Genomic DNA, 14,900 nt, shown 5'->3' with positions numbered 1-14,900 from the left:
GATGGAACTTTGTAATATAAAATTAAACAGACAATGCTGCATGTAAATTAATACCTTGTCAAATTAATGCATTTGCTATTACTTTTGATGGTGTTTTCTAAGATTGTGTCGTTTTAGTTCTGTTTGGTGGTGGTAGTGTCCCAGTTGTAGAAAAGTATTTGGAAGGCAGTTTTCTGCATTCTGTAATTACAGGGCATCTCTCATCAAGTATGCTGTCTTAAACTAACTCAGAACTTGTCAGTCCTGTTTGTAATTGTTGCTGACCTTTCCAGAAAAGGATAGTGATCCAGGAAACTTTCTGGCAGCCACCTGATGTGCCAGTGATAGCAAAATGTTGCAGAATAGGTTGGAGAGTGAGTTTTAGTTCAGACTGCCAGTGGCTATTTTTGTCATTATCTGAGGTTCTAGAGATTTGTGGAGCTGTAGCTGCCATGCTGAGTGATGTACACTGGTTAGGTAGCTTTTCCTTGTCTCTCCACAAAAACTCTTTATTACAACAATAACTTCACAAGGTAATATGGAGGCACTTTTAAATATTGTTACTTCATCTTGAGTATTGTGTCACTGTGTAGTGGAGGAGTGTTGGTTTTGGTGCTGGTATTTGCAAGCCAGCCTTACTGAAGGTAGCAAGTCAGTCAGAGGAGTGAATGCAGCCTGAGCTGCTCTCCGATGGCCTAAATAAGTTTCCCTTGAAAGCTTCCTGCCAGAGTTGTTCTGGAGGCCTTGTGATGAAGGAAGATTCTTAAAAAAGCACTGGGAGGAAGCATTGCCAGCAAGGGTGTGATCCAAATATCAACGGGTTTGCTCTCAGCTAATAAGTAATGCAGTATGTTCATTTTTAAGTGTCTCTGTCTTGTTATGTTCCTGTTAGGTAGTTTGGAAGTCAGAGAGTTTAAGGCCCCCATTCATAAAGTGGTGTGCTTTCCCCTGGGTATTTAATCCAGTCAGGCCTGCTGTGTACAGTAAGCAGTGCAGAAAGCAGCATGTGTTTGCTTTGAGAAGCTTCAAAATTATCAAAAGAGAGTGCAGGATGGTTTTGGTGGGGTTTGTTGTTTTTGTTTTTTTTCTGCAGATCTATAGGCAGGTGGTTGTTGTTGTAATTGGGCATTTAGGAGGAGATACAGATGCTAAGTAGAAGTGTATAGAAACTGAAAATGGCTTTTAATCAGTGCTGTCATGTGAAATAATGTGGGCAGATATCTGCTAATTCCAATTGGAGTGCAGTTTTTCCACGCACTTTCATTTCTGAAACTTGTGCAGAAGTTGGAAGCAGAGTAGCTGGAGGCACTGGCGGTGCTGTGTCACAGACTGAAGCTGTTGCGTTTGTGTGATGTGCCACACCTTCAGCACTGTTGTGCAAATCATGTAATTATGAAAAGTACTCTGGAACAGCTCAGATGTGGTATTTCTCAACAGCTTTTCATAGACTCATCAAACCACAGGGAGCCCTGCCCCACCTAAGTAAGATTGCAATCTTCTAAGCACACCTGTGGAAGTCTGGAGCAGATTTCCAACTTTTTTCTGTGCGGTTGAGGATTCATTAATTGTTCTCACTGGGCTCATTGGTTGTTCAGTGTAGAATTTGAAGTTCTATCTTTAGAAAAACAACTGTGGACTGATAGGATTGCACCTGCTGAAGTAGAGATTCTGTGATTTTGGGGTTTTTTAAGGGGAATTGCACTTGTGCAGGATGATTTTGCTTTTCAGATCACTGTCAGTTGAATGCTTTTTTCCCCCCGTTAAAGAACATAATTTTGTTAAGTATTGAAGAGCAGTTCTGGCTGCAGGCTGGTGTTTCCTGCAAAAGCTGAATATATGTGCCTGGCATCAGCTTTTTGCATTCTGATTTCTGTTGCATAAGAGTTGTAATTGTACCAATGGTTGGAAACATATGCTGTGGGATTTGGAAATGACACTGGGAATACGAAAGTCAGGAGAGCCAGCACGAGCAAGCTTTTTGAGGCCTCATGAACAGTGATTATGCTGAGTTAACAACTTTCTTTGTGTGTGTTTTAAGTTACTAAAATATTTGGTGAATTCAGTTTGTTCAGAATAACCCCGGATATCCCTGAGTGCTTATTTAGATTTGAGATCAAATGTTTTGAGCTGAGTAGAGCTTTCAAGAATATGACTGCACTGGATCAGGCTGCTTTTGATGGGTTTTTTTGTTTGCTGCTTCCCTGCCCGCCCCCATCAGATTTGGTTTTCTCAGTTAAATTAGTCCCACTGTTCTGCTTTCACTGGGTAGATAATGCCATTCTGCCACACTGTGATTTCTGGCTTTGGACCATTGCAGTCAGTGCCCAAACAAGTATAGTGTAAAAGCACAGGTACAGGCTTTACCCTCTTGGCTTTCCTTTTCATCCCACCTGCTTCTTAGTGTTGCTTCTCCATTTCCATACGTATTTCTGTCTCTGTCTGCTTTTCCAGTTTTATTACTAGAGGTCCTGATTTCTTCTGTCTTTTCATTATTACTGTAATATAGGAGGAGGGAAAACTTGCTGAAACTGGAGAGGGCTAGGTAGGACCATATTCCTAAGAAAACTTCAGTTCTCTGCATGTAAACCTAGGGTGAGATCATGGACAGTGTGTGGACTTAATGGCCTGTATTGTGTGTGTGAGCATTATTTGTCACCCTATATCTGGAAAATTAATTGGGCCTGGAAATTGCCAGATTTATTCTGAAATTTAAATTTCAAAGTAAATATATTTTAAAATTACCCCTTTTTTTTTAGTAACTTTAATTTCAAAGTTGGGTACTCTTTCACCTTTTCATTTCTCTGGGTTGCTGCAATGCAGGAATGCTTGTAAGTAACTCTATAGGTTGTAATATCTCCTTGGATTCATTCCCTGGCTGTTGTTTTAAGTTAGCTTGTTAGATTTATGTTCTTTCAGACTCAGTCTTGTTTTCCTTAAAATTGGTTTTTTAGAGGGTTTTTTTCCCCTGTTTGAATTGGGTACTGATGTGCTAACTGACCATGGGGTTAGCAGCCACCCTGGCCTGTGAGGTAGAGCACACTGCTTTGGAACCAGTTCTGTTAGAAGATAAGCATTTATTGAGATAGGATAAAAGTCTTCATTTTGGTCTCGTAAGTTAGATGGAAATTTTCTTTTAATTGCAAAAAAGAAGCGAGTCTTTCAGATGCTTAGTATCTTCTACAAGTCAGTAAATTTAAATTGGTGGTGATTAATATTTTCTAGATTTTCTTTTGAAAATTTTGTTTATGCTCTACACAAGAGTCGTAATCTATCACAAAATTTGAACATTAGATTGGGAAAGAGGTGCTTCAGAGTAAAGAAGTAGGTGTTTAATACATTGTCTTTGAGAAACTAGATGTAATGTTCATGATTATTTGAAGATCAACTTTGAAGGGCAAATTTTGCTACTGACTGTTGTAAGTATGCAGTGCTTTGAAATGACTCTTCAAAGTGTGGCAGGTAAGGAGACAGGATCATCTGACATTGTGGAAGCAGGATGAGACACTCGTGTGTGCATGGCAGACTCTTGATTTTCCTCAGATGAGGGTAAATCTCATTACAGCTGGTTTCAGTGTAAGCAGGATGATTTTCAGATGCCTTTCCCAAGCTCTTCAGGGCATGCAGGTGTTTAACAATATCAGTGCATTATGCTTTGTTTGTCTGATCGTGTCAAGGTGCTGAGGCTGGCTAAGTTTGGGTTTTTTGTCACGCTAGTTTAGACTCGCTAAGTTTGGGGTTTTTTGTCACGTGTGTCTGAGGCTGACAGAGTGAAAGGTTCAGACCCAGTGTTAGGAATGAAATTAAGCCTTGAGCCATTTCTTATTTGATCAGTAACACTCACTTCATTTAGTACCCTGCTCATGCTTTGCTTTCTGTTTTAACTAACATTCCTTACCTAGGTAAAAGGTGATTAAAAACCATTAATTAAAATACTCCATGAAGGTTAGAAAGTGCAATTTAATAAAAAAATTTGATCTGAAAACTAGTTAAGGCTGTTCTGATTTATACTTCAGTATTGTTGGAGGAAACAGATTTTATTGTAGAGTGAATTGGGATTACTTTATGGTGTCCTTGGTATGGGAGTAGTGTAAGATTTTGTCCTTAAAAGTTATTTTCCTCGATGATAAGAGGATGTGTTAAATGGTACTTGACATGATGAGTACACTTGGCAGTGTACTCATCTCACTTAGCAGTCTTATCTGGTATGTCAAAGCAATCCTCTGGGGTTACCCCCCTTCAGAATATCTTGCATAATTTTGGATCTTGTAAATGTAGTTTGAGATTTCTGTGGCAGATTTAATTACCCAGGTGAATCTAATCCCAGTACCCCCAGGCAGCCTGGCAGAAAAAGGTGGTGGTGGTGGTTCTGGAAGTTGGCCTGTCCCTGTGATGCAAGCAGACAGCTTTCTGCCTGTGGAGCAAGGTGATACCCTCAGGTTTGGGATGGAGGTTGAAGGACCTTATCAATATCAAACAGGGAAATACTGATTTTTCAAGGTAATTCATAGGTGGGAATATGAGCATCTGCATATCTGTGTCAAAATAGGTGTATTTTCTGTGAGAAACAAAGCTCAGTATTTAACATTTTTAAAAGTTTAATAAGGGATGAAAGGGATAGTACCCAGTGCTGGGGTGTGTGACGAACTGCTAGAAGCACACTGTTAACTGTAACAACTCTTCCTGTATCATTTCTCATTGCATTGGTCAGATGCATATTAATGAATATTATATATATTCAGACATTCCTTTGAGTTTGCATGTTCCAAGAATTCTTTATCGTAGTTTGACCCTTGACGTTCTTAGAGTACGTGCCAAAATGCAGATGGATTTTGAGAATCTTGTATTTTATGTCTTCACAAGGCTCCCTGGTCTGTGGTTTGACAGTTACTGTTAGCTGAAGGGTCTGTGGTATATTTTCCTTGTGCTTTTGGTGTTATTTGTCTGGTTTTTTCCAATGTTATCGTACAGATGTTATAGCTATTTTTACAAGTACTTTCAATCAACATTAGCTATTTCACTGTTGTAAGTCAGCTACAAAAATAAAGGCATTAGTTATTATTTTACAACTACAATTACTTCTGCAGAAGTGAGTTTTAATACACATAGCCTCTATTTTAATATTTTGCAAAAGCCTAAACTATAATGCATATATTTATTATGCTAAGATATACAATTTACACAGAGATTAGGGTATTAACCATAAACAGCTGACAAATTATACTATATCAAAAGAGATTACAAACTGTACTATATTAAAATAATTTACAAAAGCTAATAATAGTGAAATACAATAACTACATAGTTATTTATAACATTTTCTCCCAATAACCTTGACCTTTTTAATTTTTTGGGGGTTTCACCCTTCAGTTCATGTTTTGATTTGGTAATATTTTCATCCACCATGCATTTCTTCTTTTTTTTTTCTGGGTCATAGGGATGGTTTAATGTGTCTTTTGCTGGTATTGAGGAAGTAGGAATATAATAGTGGCAACTCCAAAGAGATTATGACTAGATTATATAAAGAAAGCAAGAAGACTTCTTTCTGTCTTTCCCCTGTTTTCCCTCCTATTCCCAGCTTGCATTTTTTGACCTGCTATTAATTGCTGACTTACTCCAAATGACATTACACTCTTGGCTTTGCTGTGTTTTTTTCTGGCTGCTGTCTGACAATGAGCATTTATGTGTCTTGCTCTAATGTAAAGATAAAAGCATTCAATTTTAAAATATATGTATTTAAATGTGTATGCTAATTAATTATCAAAGTAGCCAAACAACTAAGAAATGTTTTTAGAGTGTAAAGGAGAAATAGAGGCAGTAAGTTTTAAAAAAATGCTTTTTGGCAATGCCTGTTCATTAAGATCAGACTGCCTCTATTGTTTTCTTTCTGTCAGTCTGTCTTTCCATACTTTTCACTGTGCTTTCAGGTAGGATGTGATTTTTGTGGTATATGCAGGAAGATGGCTGCTGACACGTCTGCGTTGTCCTGGACGCGTAGAACGATGAAGTTCTCAGCAGCGATGGTGGCGGTGCGGCCCTGGAGCTGAATGTGTGTGTGTGACCGGCAGCGCTGATCCTGACTCCCTCTGCCTTACCCAGAGCAGCGGGCAGTGCGCTCGGGGTGTCTCATTCTGTAAAAGAGTTCTTCTATTACATGATAAAAAATCGTGTTTCTGTAGCACTTCGGGGAGTGACCTCACTTGGGTTTGGCGCCTCCTCCCCCCAGTTCAGCCACTTCCTGGGGACCCATTTACACTGCTCAGAAGTATTTTCCTGACCTCCCTGTCTGCTTTCCCATCGCTGCTCTGAGAATACAGGCCAACAAAAACGCCTGCATTTTTGTAACATCCCCGTTTCTCAGTGTGGAATTTTGATTGCATAATCTGAATGCCGACCTGAAGCCAGTGTGGTTGAGTGTGGGGAAGGGAATTTCAGGCCGGTGAAACTGATCACCTTGTTCTGGGATATTCTTCAGCGTTAGGAATGTGTGGGGCACTTCAGTGTCCTACCTATTCTGTGAACCATTGTGCACCTAGCCCTGCTTTATATTCTCACACAGGTGCTTAGTATAGCCTAAATTATGTATGGTTTCCCACTGTAAATGGGAATGGTTCACTGGAACCATGTGAAATTTCTTCCATGAGACTGAGCGATGCTTTCATTTGGCACAAGGAGGAGGAAACTACATGTACAGGTATGCAGGAACACATAATAGTTCACAAACTATCACTAAATGGCGTGTCTTCTTACTAGAAACCCGATCTTTTGGATTTTAGCTGAAAGATAAAGACAGGGAAGTAACTTTAGGTTTTTTCCCCATAGCTGCAAGTGAGGGTTGTTTGTTTCTTTCTTTAAATGTTCTTTGGATTTTAATTTGAATTCTCTTATATTTGAATGTGATTTGAGTCAGGCTAGGACTTGATACTCTTGAGACTTTTCTTCATTGTGAAAGAAGGTTTTAACATCTTTATGTGTTTAGTAATGCTTACTAGGAGACTTGTTTCCTTGTGACTTCTCTTGCTTTGATATAAATGTAATTGAAATTTCCTTAATATTTTCTTAACTTTTAGTTTAGTTAAGTGTGTGTTAGCTCATTTTAAAACAAAACATTTTAAGTAGTATAATGGAAAACTTTTTCCCCTTCTATCTGATTTCATTTTGGCTAGAATGCTGTTTTTCTAAAATATGCAGTAAAGATGTCTTACAAATAAAAGTTATGCAACATATCATTAAATAGAATTTTTTTGGTAACAGTTAAGAGTTTGCAGCAAATGTAGTGCACGTATGAGCTTCTTTTAATAGGGCAGAGGGAAGGAGAGAAAGAAAAACCTCTTGAAATTAAGTTTGAAAACAAATGGGAGTGTTCTTTAAAACCTGGATAGTAAAACCAGCTGGCTTCTAAGTGTAGAACATGTCACTGGTTTTCAAAGCCTGTAATGTTCCTTTTTCCTGCATTCTTTGTTTAGAATGGGACTTTTGTCTGCTCAGGGGTTAACAAAGTACTCTTGCAACATTTTACTTCCTTTTTCAGTCACCTGACTTTCATTACAGTTATTCACCTGGAATTTACTGGCCTTCTTAAATATGGAGCAGATGCTTTTCCCAAATGCATATACACTTTAAACATTCCCCACCCAAACAAAAAAAAACCCACAGTCAACAACCATGCACATTTAACTCTGTATTTAACTTTGAGGAACCTCTTTATAGATTATAAGATAGCATTAGTATTCTTACTGCACCTCTGGATATGTTAAGGCCTACCCTGTCTTTTCAGTACTTTTGATTCCTCCTGAATGTAAACCTACAGTAAGGTCAGATAATAATAAAGCTTGATAATAATAAACACTTGAAGGAACTGCCTTTTTAAATACACAAATGGTTGTCAGAAGGTGAGAACCTGATCAGTTGTGTTGGTATATGTGTGCTTAGTAGTGAGGAACTTGCATTGCCTGTTAGGCATTTTTACATGCTGCTGGTAAAGATACTAATGTACCTTGGAGGATACCTTTATTCTTTAAGGCTTCTTTGTTTCTGGCAAGAAGGTGTTTTTTCCAATGCCAGAGTGTCTGATTCTGGACATATCCACATACCCTGCAGTCTTGACTGATGTTCTGTGATGAGGAAGACTTGTCATTTTTGCCTTGAGATGCTGTCTATTGTATATGCTGGTTTATGAGTTTGTGCTCCAGGAGGAAAGAGTGCACGTGGCTCTCGAATGCTGTGATTTGGTCCATTCATCTTGGTGGAAAATCCTAGGTCCAGTCTTAGTTTTAAGAACTGAGTGTTTTGTGTGGTGGATTTTGAATCTAGAGTGCATAAATATTCCGTGCTGTAGAGCCTGCAGCCTGGGTGAAAGCTGTAAATGCTAGGCTGGGTGAAAGTTTCACTCGGTCTCTCGCTTTGTCTCACTGTTCCCCAGTGGAAGGAATTGGCAGTCCTACCTCAGCATTTAGGAGTTGTCTGTAAAGAGGGCCTTTCAAGGATGGGAGGTACGTGCATTAAACTTGGGATGTTCACATCTTGGATGAAAGGGCATTTTGTGGACAAAGCTCCTCTGCTGATTTATTCAGTCTTTGAAGAAACTTGTGCCTGCATCCTGAGGGAGTTCCAGAGCAGTGAGTTCCAGCAGTGGGCAGAACCTTTTTGCAGCTCTAGCATGTAAGCCCAGAGGAGGGACCACATCCAATGCGTTTGTCTCCTTGATGTTTCTCATAGCTCAGTAACTCGAGTGATCCCTACTTGGAGCACCAGCTTCCATGGATGACTCAAACAACTGATGCCTGTTATATATTACATATGGGAAGTTCTGTGTGTTCAATTCAGAGCTGTTTTGGTCAATCACCTTACGAATTTTGTGTAGAGTGATGGCTTTTGGGAAATCTTCCCCTTGGCTGCACTTAAAATAATTTAAAGGATTAAGGTGTATGGGCTAGTAGGCTCAGTTCTGATCTATGCTGGTAAAATTTGGTAAATTATTCAATCTCTTGTTCTCATCTGTAAAATGGAAATGGGTTTTCTGAAAAATGCTTTGAATCCTTTGAAAATCTTTGCATTTGAAAAGCCATTACTAAAGGGGGTTTTTGTAAATTTGGTTAAATACTTGTTCAGAATTTTCTGTCACCAGGATTTTTCCTTGCAAGTTTCTCCCACCTTTACTTGCAGATTCTTGGAAAAGGTAGCTTTCAGTCTGGTTCCTTAGGCCTGATGTGTCACAGCAGAGGTTCATGTTTTAGCAGGAAGGGGTTTCCCATGTTGCTGTGTGGATTGTCGCTGCTTTTTTCTTCGCATGTTGCTAGTGGAGACTGCCCAGCTCTCTTTTCCTGCAATTGTCAGGTTCTTTAAGGAGCAAAATGGGAGTCCCATTACTAAATCATAATTAAACAGGGCACTGAGAGATTTTTGAGGCAAAATTAAGGTAAAGGTATGGGAAAGGAAAAGTAGTCCATTTCTTGTAACAGTATTATTGTGGGGTTTTTGGATAGGCACATGTGTGTCACATGATACAGCATGCTGTACTTATGTAGCATAGGTATGTGTTTGTCACCAAGTGCTTGTGTTTGTGGGATTATTTCCTCAGCACAGTGTCAGTGTACCAGTGATACCACAAGTTTGTAAATATTGTTCCTTCTTCCTGAGTGCAGCAACAGTGGGGTTTCTTAATTCTGTTTAGCTTGTTTTGGTATAGCTGACCCATTGTGTGAACATAAGTGAACTGACCAGAGGTCAGTTAGTCCAGAGATGTTTCTGTGCAGTTCACTGTGTTATTGAGGTCTATAATTGGGCCAGTAACATGGGAGTGCTGCTACAGCTCTTTTTGAGAGCTCAGCCCAGGCTGGTAAAGGCTGTCTGGTAAAGGCTGTGGAGACAATTGGAAATAGTTTAGTGACCCTAATCTTGTTTCTAGTCAATGTGCTTTTAACAGAAGAACTAAAGCATTTCTCTTAATGTGCTGATATTTGGTGACCTTTTCTTTATGTAGCAATGAAGGGCTATTTTAAACCTGTGGCTGTAAGCACAGCTCTGCAGCAGCTCTGGCCCGGGGTCGCTCACGCTGTGTTCATCGCATGGCTGTGCTGCTGCCAGATCTCTGGCGGACACTGCATCTTGCAGGTTTCTGAGCTTGGCTGCTTTACAAAAACTGCTTCCTGTGTGTCTCTTCCTTTTCCTGCTGCTTTTTTCTATTACCAGTTTTACAGCTATGCAGTGTGCTGTTTAAACAAACCCATTCATTCCACAGGTCTCTTGTATATTTTTACATAGCTGTAACTTTCCTTCAGTGACAGTCTGCATCTTTGCTGTGTAAGAAATGCAGTGTTTGCCAGGAGCAGTCATGCTTCACGCAAGTGTGCTTGGAGTCAGTTTTCAATAAGAAAAAAAAGTCAAGCACAAAAATTACGTATTTGCATGATCATGGGGGTAGGATGGAGTGGGGACCCTGTGGTGACAGAACACCAAATGGATGAGCCATATCCTGCTCATTCTGTTTGGCATAACTCAGTGAACCTTATCCGGGTGATTTGCAAAAAGTGGAAGCTGCACGGATGTCTCTGAGTGTTCTCAGAGTCATGTATGAGTCTTTACTCTCCTGGGGATGGATTAATAATTCCTCTTCGTTTAGAGAGGGCTTTGCAGACTGTGTTACACAGCAGCATTCAGGTTTTACTTCGAGAAATGATTCTGTAAAAGAGTTCTTCCTATTACATGATAAAAAATTGTGTTTCTGAGTTTCTGAATTAAGATGATTTTGATGTAAGGTGGCAAATGGCCTCAGATAAGATTGTGGCATTGCAGCTTTGCTTTCCCTTTTCTTTTGACGCGTTAGTATCGTCTTTGCCTGACCACTTGAATCTATTCTAAAAGTACAGCAAGTTGAGGCAGTTGATAACTGTTTCAGTAGCCAGACTTTTGTCCAAGCTGAGAAAGCAGCCAATGTTCCTTGGTCTGTATACCACTAAATAAGACAGATAATTTTTTTAATGGGGTTACAGTGTGTGAACATAACTTTAATCCAAAGTAAGGGATGCTAATGTAATGCTCCCCTCTCTTTTTAAAGTAATGCTTAAAGAAAAACAAACCAAACCTCCAAATCCCAATTGGAAAACTGATTATGGAGCCAATATATCAGTACCTATACAAATGAAAATCGTTCCTCATAATTTAGTGTGTGACCTGAAAGTCCAGAACACCAAATCTGTTTTGGGGGTCAGCTTCAGGGCTGTGTAATGTTCTTCGAATTGAAAAGGGATTTGCTATGGATCACTCTCTCTCACTTCTGGCGTATTTTGAAGCTTACTGTATTCACGTCAGTACCCCATCTGAAAGGAATAATGTGCAGTGTCTTTATCCATGAAGCCAAACTGTCTACCTCTAGTTTAGATTATGAGTAGTTCTGGACAGTGACTGTGATTTTGCTGTGCATTCCATGGTGCTGTCTCGATAAAGTCCTAAGTAATGCCTGAAACTTCCAGACTAATTTAATTTATGAAGTAGGAAGATGATAACTGCTACAGGATCTGAACTGAGGAATGCCTGGAGAGCCAGGCTTTAATGCAGTTATCTGCTGAGCCAGCCTCAGAGAAATACAGAATGCAATCTCCAGCAATGTCTTCAAAAAATCAGTTGTGTAATTCTCTGAGAACAGAGCAATTGGAGGTCACAGATTTAACTCTGGATTCTGTGTTTAATCTTAGTGGGAGTCGCTTCCATGTGGTGTGAGTTCATTGTGGGTGGAGATGTTTGTGCAGAAGATAAACTACACATTTCTGATGTGATGCAATTGGGGCAAAGTTCTTCCTAAAAGTTAAAGTAAACAAATGAACCATCTTTTCCTATTCCCTGATAGGAAAGATGGAAAATTTTAGTATATGTGATTTTTTTTTTGGTATTGTGCGGAGGTTGGACTTGTTTGCTGACTTTGTTCAGAACACTTAAACCTGCAGAATGGGCACTCCTTCAGTATAATTTAACACTTGACAAACAAGCAGTACAGGTATTTAAAGTACCTGAATGTGAAATTGTAATTGTCTGGTAGGGGTGGAAAGTAGGAGTAATAGTTTCCATCATAATGCTTTGACCTACTGGTTGAGAGCCAGTTCCATGCATAGATGATAACATAGTGAAAGCAAGCATGTTATTTCACAGTGGGAAATTTCTGCTAGGATTTTAATCCTAAAAAGACCTTTTTTATGTTCCTGGTATGGAAAGTATAAAGTAGTGCTTTCTTCACACAGCACTTAAACACAGATCAAGTGCATGAATGGTTTTGGCTTCTTTTTCTTTCCTTCTGGTTAATATTTTACATTGCTGTTTGTAAATTCAAGCAAATAATATTGTATCAGGGTAGACCAGTGGTTCCTTTACCCCATTTTTAATTTATAATAGCTGTTTTTAAGATCTTCCCTTTCTCTTCTGTTTGCCAGTGTTAAATTTTGAGTTTCTTGGTAATGTTTTGGTCAAATTAGACAAACTTCTTCCATGTTCCTGAGTTAAAATGTAAACCAAAACAACTCTACCTGGCTGCCCTCTCTCTATTGCAAGATGACCATCACAGCTGTGGGAATAAGCAGCTTTAGAAATAGAAAAATTGGCTTTTGCAGAACCAGTGCCTCAGATAACTGAGACCTGTGAGAAAATCTGTTTCTCCAGTAAAGCAGCTGAAGGAAGCAGTTCTGGAGTCTTGACTAAAGAGTTTGAAGAAGTTACTTCATAAAATATTTCTGGAGAATGTGCCTTTTCCCCCCCATGTAACACAGTAACATTCTCATTTTAAACGTGCCTTGGTTTTTTAGCTTTGGAATTGAAATGCAGCAGCTATTTGTAATAATAAATTCAAATGCAGAAAACAGTTGTTTAAAAAGCAGTGTACTCTTTTTTTTCCGATTTAAATCAAAAAGGTAAAATCTGGTAGTGTAAAAATGTATTAGCTCTTCTAAATAGCTAAGCTTGCCAGTTCTCTGTTGAATCAAAATTGATCCCTTCCATTAAAAATGAACATTTAATTTGATAAAGAAACCACTTTTCTTAGCTTGGTTTTCTCTGATAGTAAACTGTTAAGATCCAAGGCTATGTACTGTGGTTTGTAGCTTGGTGAACTGTATTTTGAGTTTTGCTACACGTCCTGAATTAGCCTGCTCAGATGATCCTATCCTGGAGCAGCTTCTGTGCTGCTTCAGTTCTTGTTTCAAGGTTTGACTCCAGAAAGGGAGGGCTGTTCTCAAGCTTTCCCACAATGAATAATAATATCAGTAATTTACATGTACAACCAGGGTCAGTCCTCTTCTCGTTGTCTTCCTACCCCCTGGCCTCACAGACCCTCAAGTTCCCAAAGCCTTTTCTTTCCTCTGTGACTCTCTTCACTGGCTGTTCCAAGCAGCAGAAATTTATGATGTGTAAAATTTATGTGTGTGGTATCATACCCTTTTGTATTTTGGGGATAATCAAAGTTGTATTTTATTTTTGTTTTCTGGCCTTGTAGCAGTGCATTTAGCATTTTATTTTAATTTTCTCTTAATATTAGTTGGGTATTTGGAAGTGTAATATTATTTTTGTAAATTCTGTGGTAATGGATAGTTGTTAACAATTTTATTTCATTCCAATCTAAGTGTTGTATTTCGTAGCCCTCTTTCAGTGACCTGCTGGGTTGGAATTAGAGTTGGAATATCCCATTTCTATGGCCCTACCCTGGGATGGCAATCTTTTTTTAGTGTTTGCCTTTTTTTTGGGGGCGTTGTTATTGGGATTTTTTGTTTAGGCCCTTTAGCTTAAAATATCCATATTTTAAATTTTCTAGATTTAAAATGTGACAGCCAAAAACTTAGATAACATCATCTGATGTCTTGAGTAGATTGTGAAGCACAGCACTGGTGTTACATTTTAACCTTTCAGCTGCTTGTGCAGGACTGAGGGTGAAGTCATTATGGATAAATTCTGTATGAGCACTGCAGCATAGGAATACACATGGTATAAATGGTCTGTATTAGCATGCATTGCACAGTAATTTATTCTGTGTGCTTCCTTATCAGATTGCCACGCTTCTTGCAGTATCTCCTTTAAAATGGTTTCTTGTAGAACAAGTTTTATAAAACAGAAGTGCCATAGCTTTTTATCCTGTGTTCACTGGACTGTTATTAAAAGCCAAAAGAAAAAAATGCAATGTTTGCCAGTGTTTTTGTCATTCTGATATTCTTGCATTGTGTTTTAAAATCAAGTAGACTTCATTTGTTTGACGCTTTTCTTTTTAAAATCTTTCCTAGTGTGCCGGTCAAATAAAAGTCCCTGGGTCTGTCTGACGTGTTCGAGTGTCCATTGTGGAAGGTGGGTACAGTGCTAGTGTGCAAATCTTCAGCACACCTTTATCTTTCTCCTTTGTTGCTTCACTCTGAGGGAGTTAGTTCAAAATTTCCCTGAAACAAACCTTTAACATTGTATGTTTATGCTTAACATGGTTCTTTGCTACTTTAGGAGAGTCCAGAGATTACATTCAAGATATGGGGGTTTTATTTCATTGGGTTTTTAAAGTAAAATGGACAGTAAATTTGATTGCTCAGTTCAAAAAGTGTGATAGTTTAGTAGGTTATTGAAGGTTCCATTCTGTGCAAGATGTTTCTTTTACAATAAGATGAACACAATAAGAGTTGTTGCAAAGCCACAAGTTGGCACAGCTTATTTTGAGAGCAACAGCAACTATTTAGCTGAGACTGGAAATGGCTTAAATGTACTGCAGTGTAGTTTTGGACCTAAAATTATTGCCATAGCACGTAAGAGGTAGCTGCCATCAGAATTCCTTCCGACTTCACCTTGATGTCTGTATTAGTTGAAGTACACCAAGTAAATTGTGGAGGAATTATATAATCATGCTGTTATTTATATGTCAGGGTAATTGTAGAAAATGTGCTGCTACATAAATGTTTGAGATGCACAGA

The 14,900-nt window shown here is 38.8% G+C and overlaps 1 protein-coding gene across 3 annotated transcripts in view; it reads left to right on the top strand.

Moving 5' to 3' along the window:
• The window catches only part of USP3 (ubiquitin specific peptidase 3), a 38,637-nt gene that overhangs the window by 2,324 nt on the left and 21,413 nt on the right, over positions 1-14,900 (top strand). For all 3 annotated transcript variants that reach the window (XM_036389452.2, XM_036389450.2, XM_054516235.1), the window contains exon 2: positions 14,232-14,292. In XM_036389452.2, the coding sequence (XP_036245345.1) occupies positions 14,232-14,292 (61 nt within the window). The remainder of the gene's footprint in view (positions 1-14,231; positions 14,293-14,900) is intronic.

The sequence above is a fragment of the Molothrus ater genome, chromosome 13 (genome assembly GCF_012460135.2).
Source record: "Molothrus ater isolate BHLD 08-10-18 breed brown headed cowbird chromosome 13, BPBGC_Mater_1.1, whole genome shotgun sequence".
Taxonomy (NCBI): Eukaryota; Metazoa; Chordata; class Aves; order Passeriformes; family Icteridae; genus Molothrus; species Molothrus ater.
This window is presented reverse-complemented; position numbering and strand designations above follow the sequence as displayed.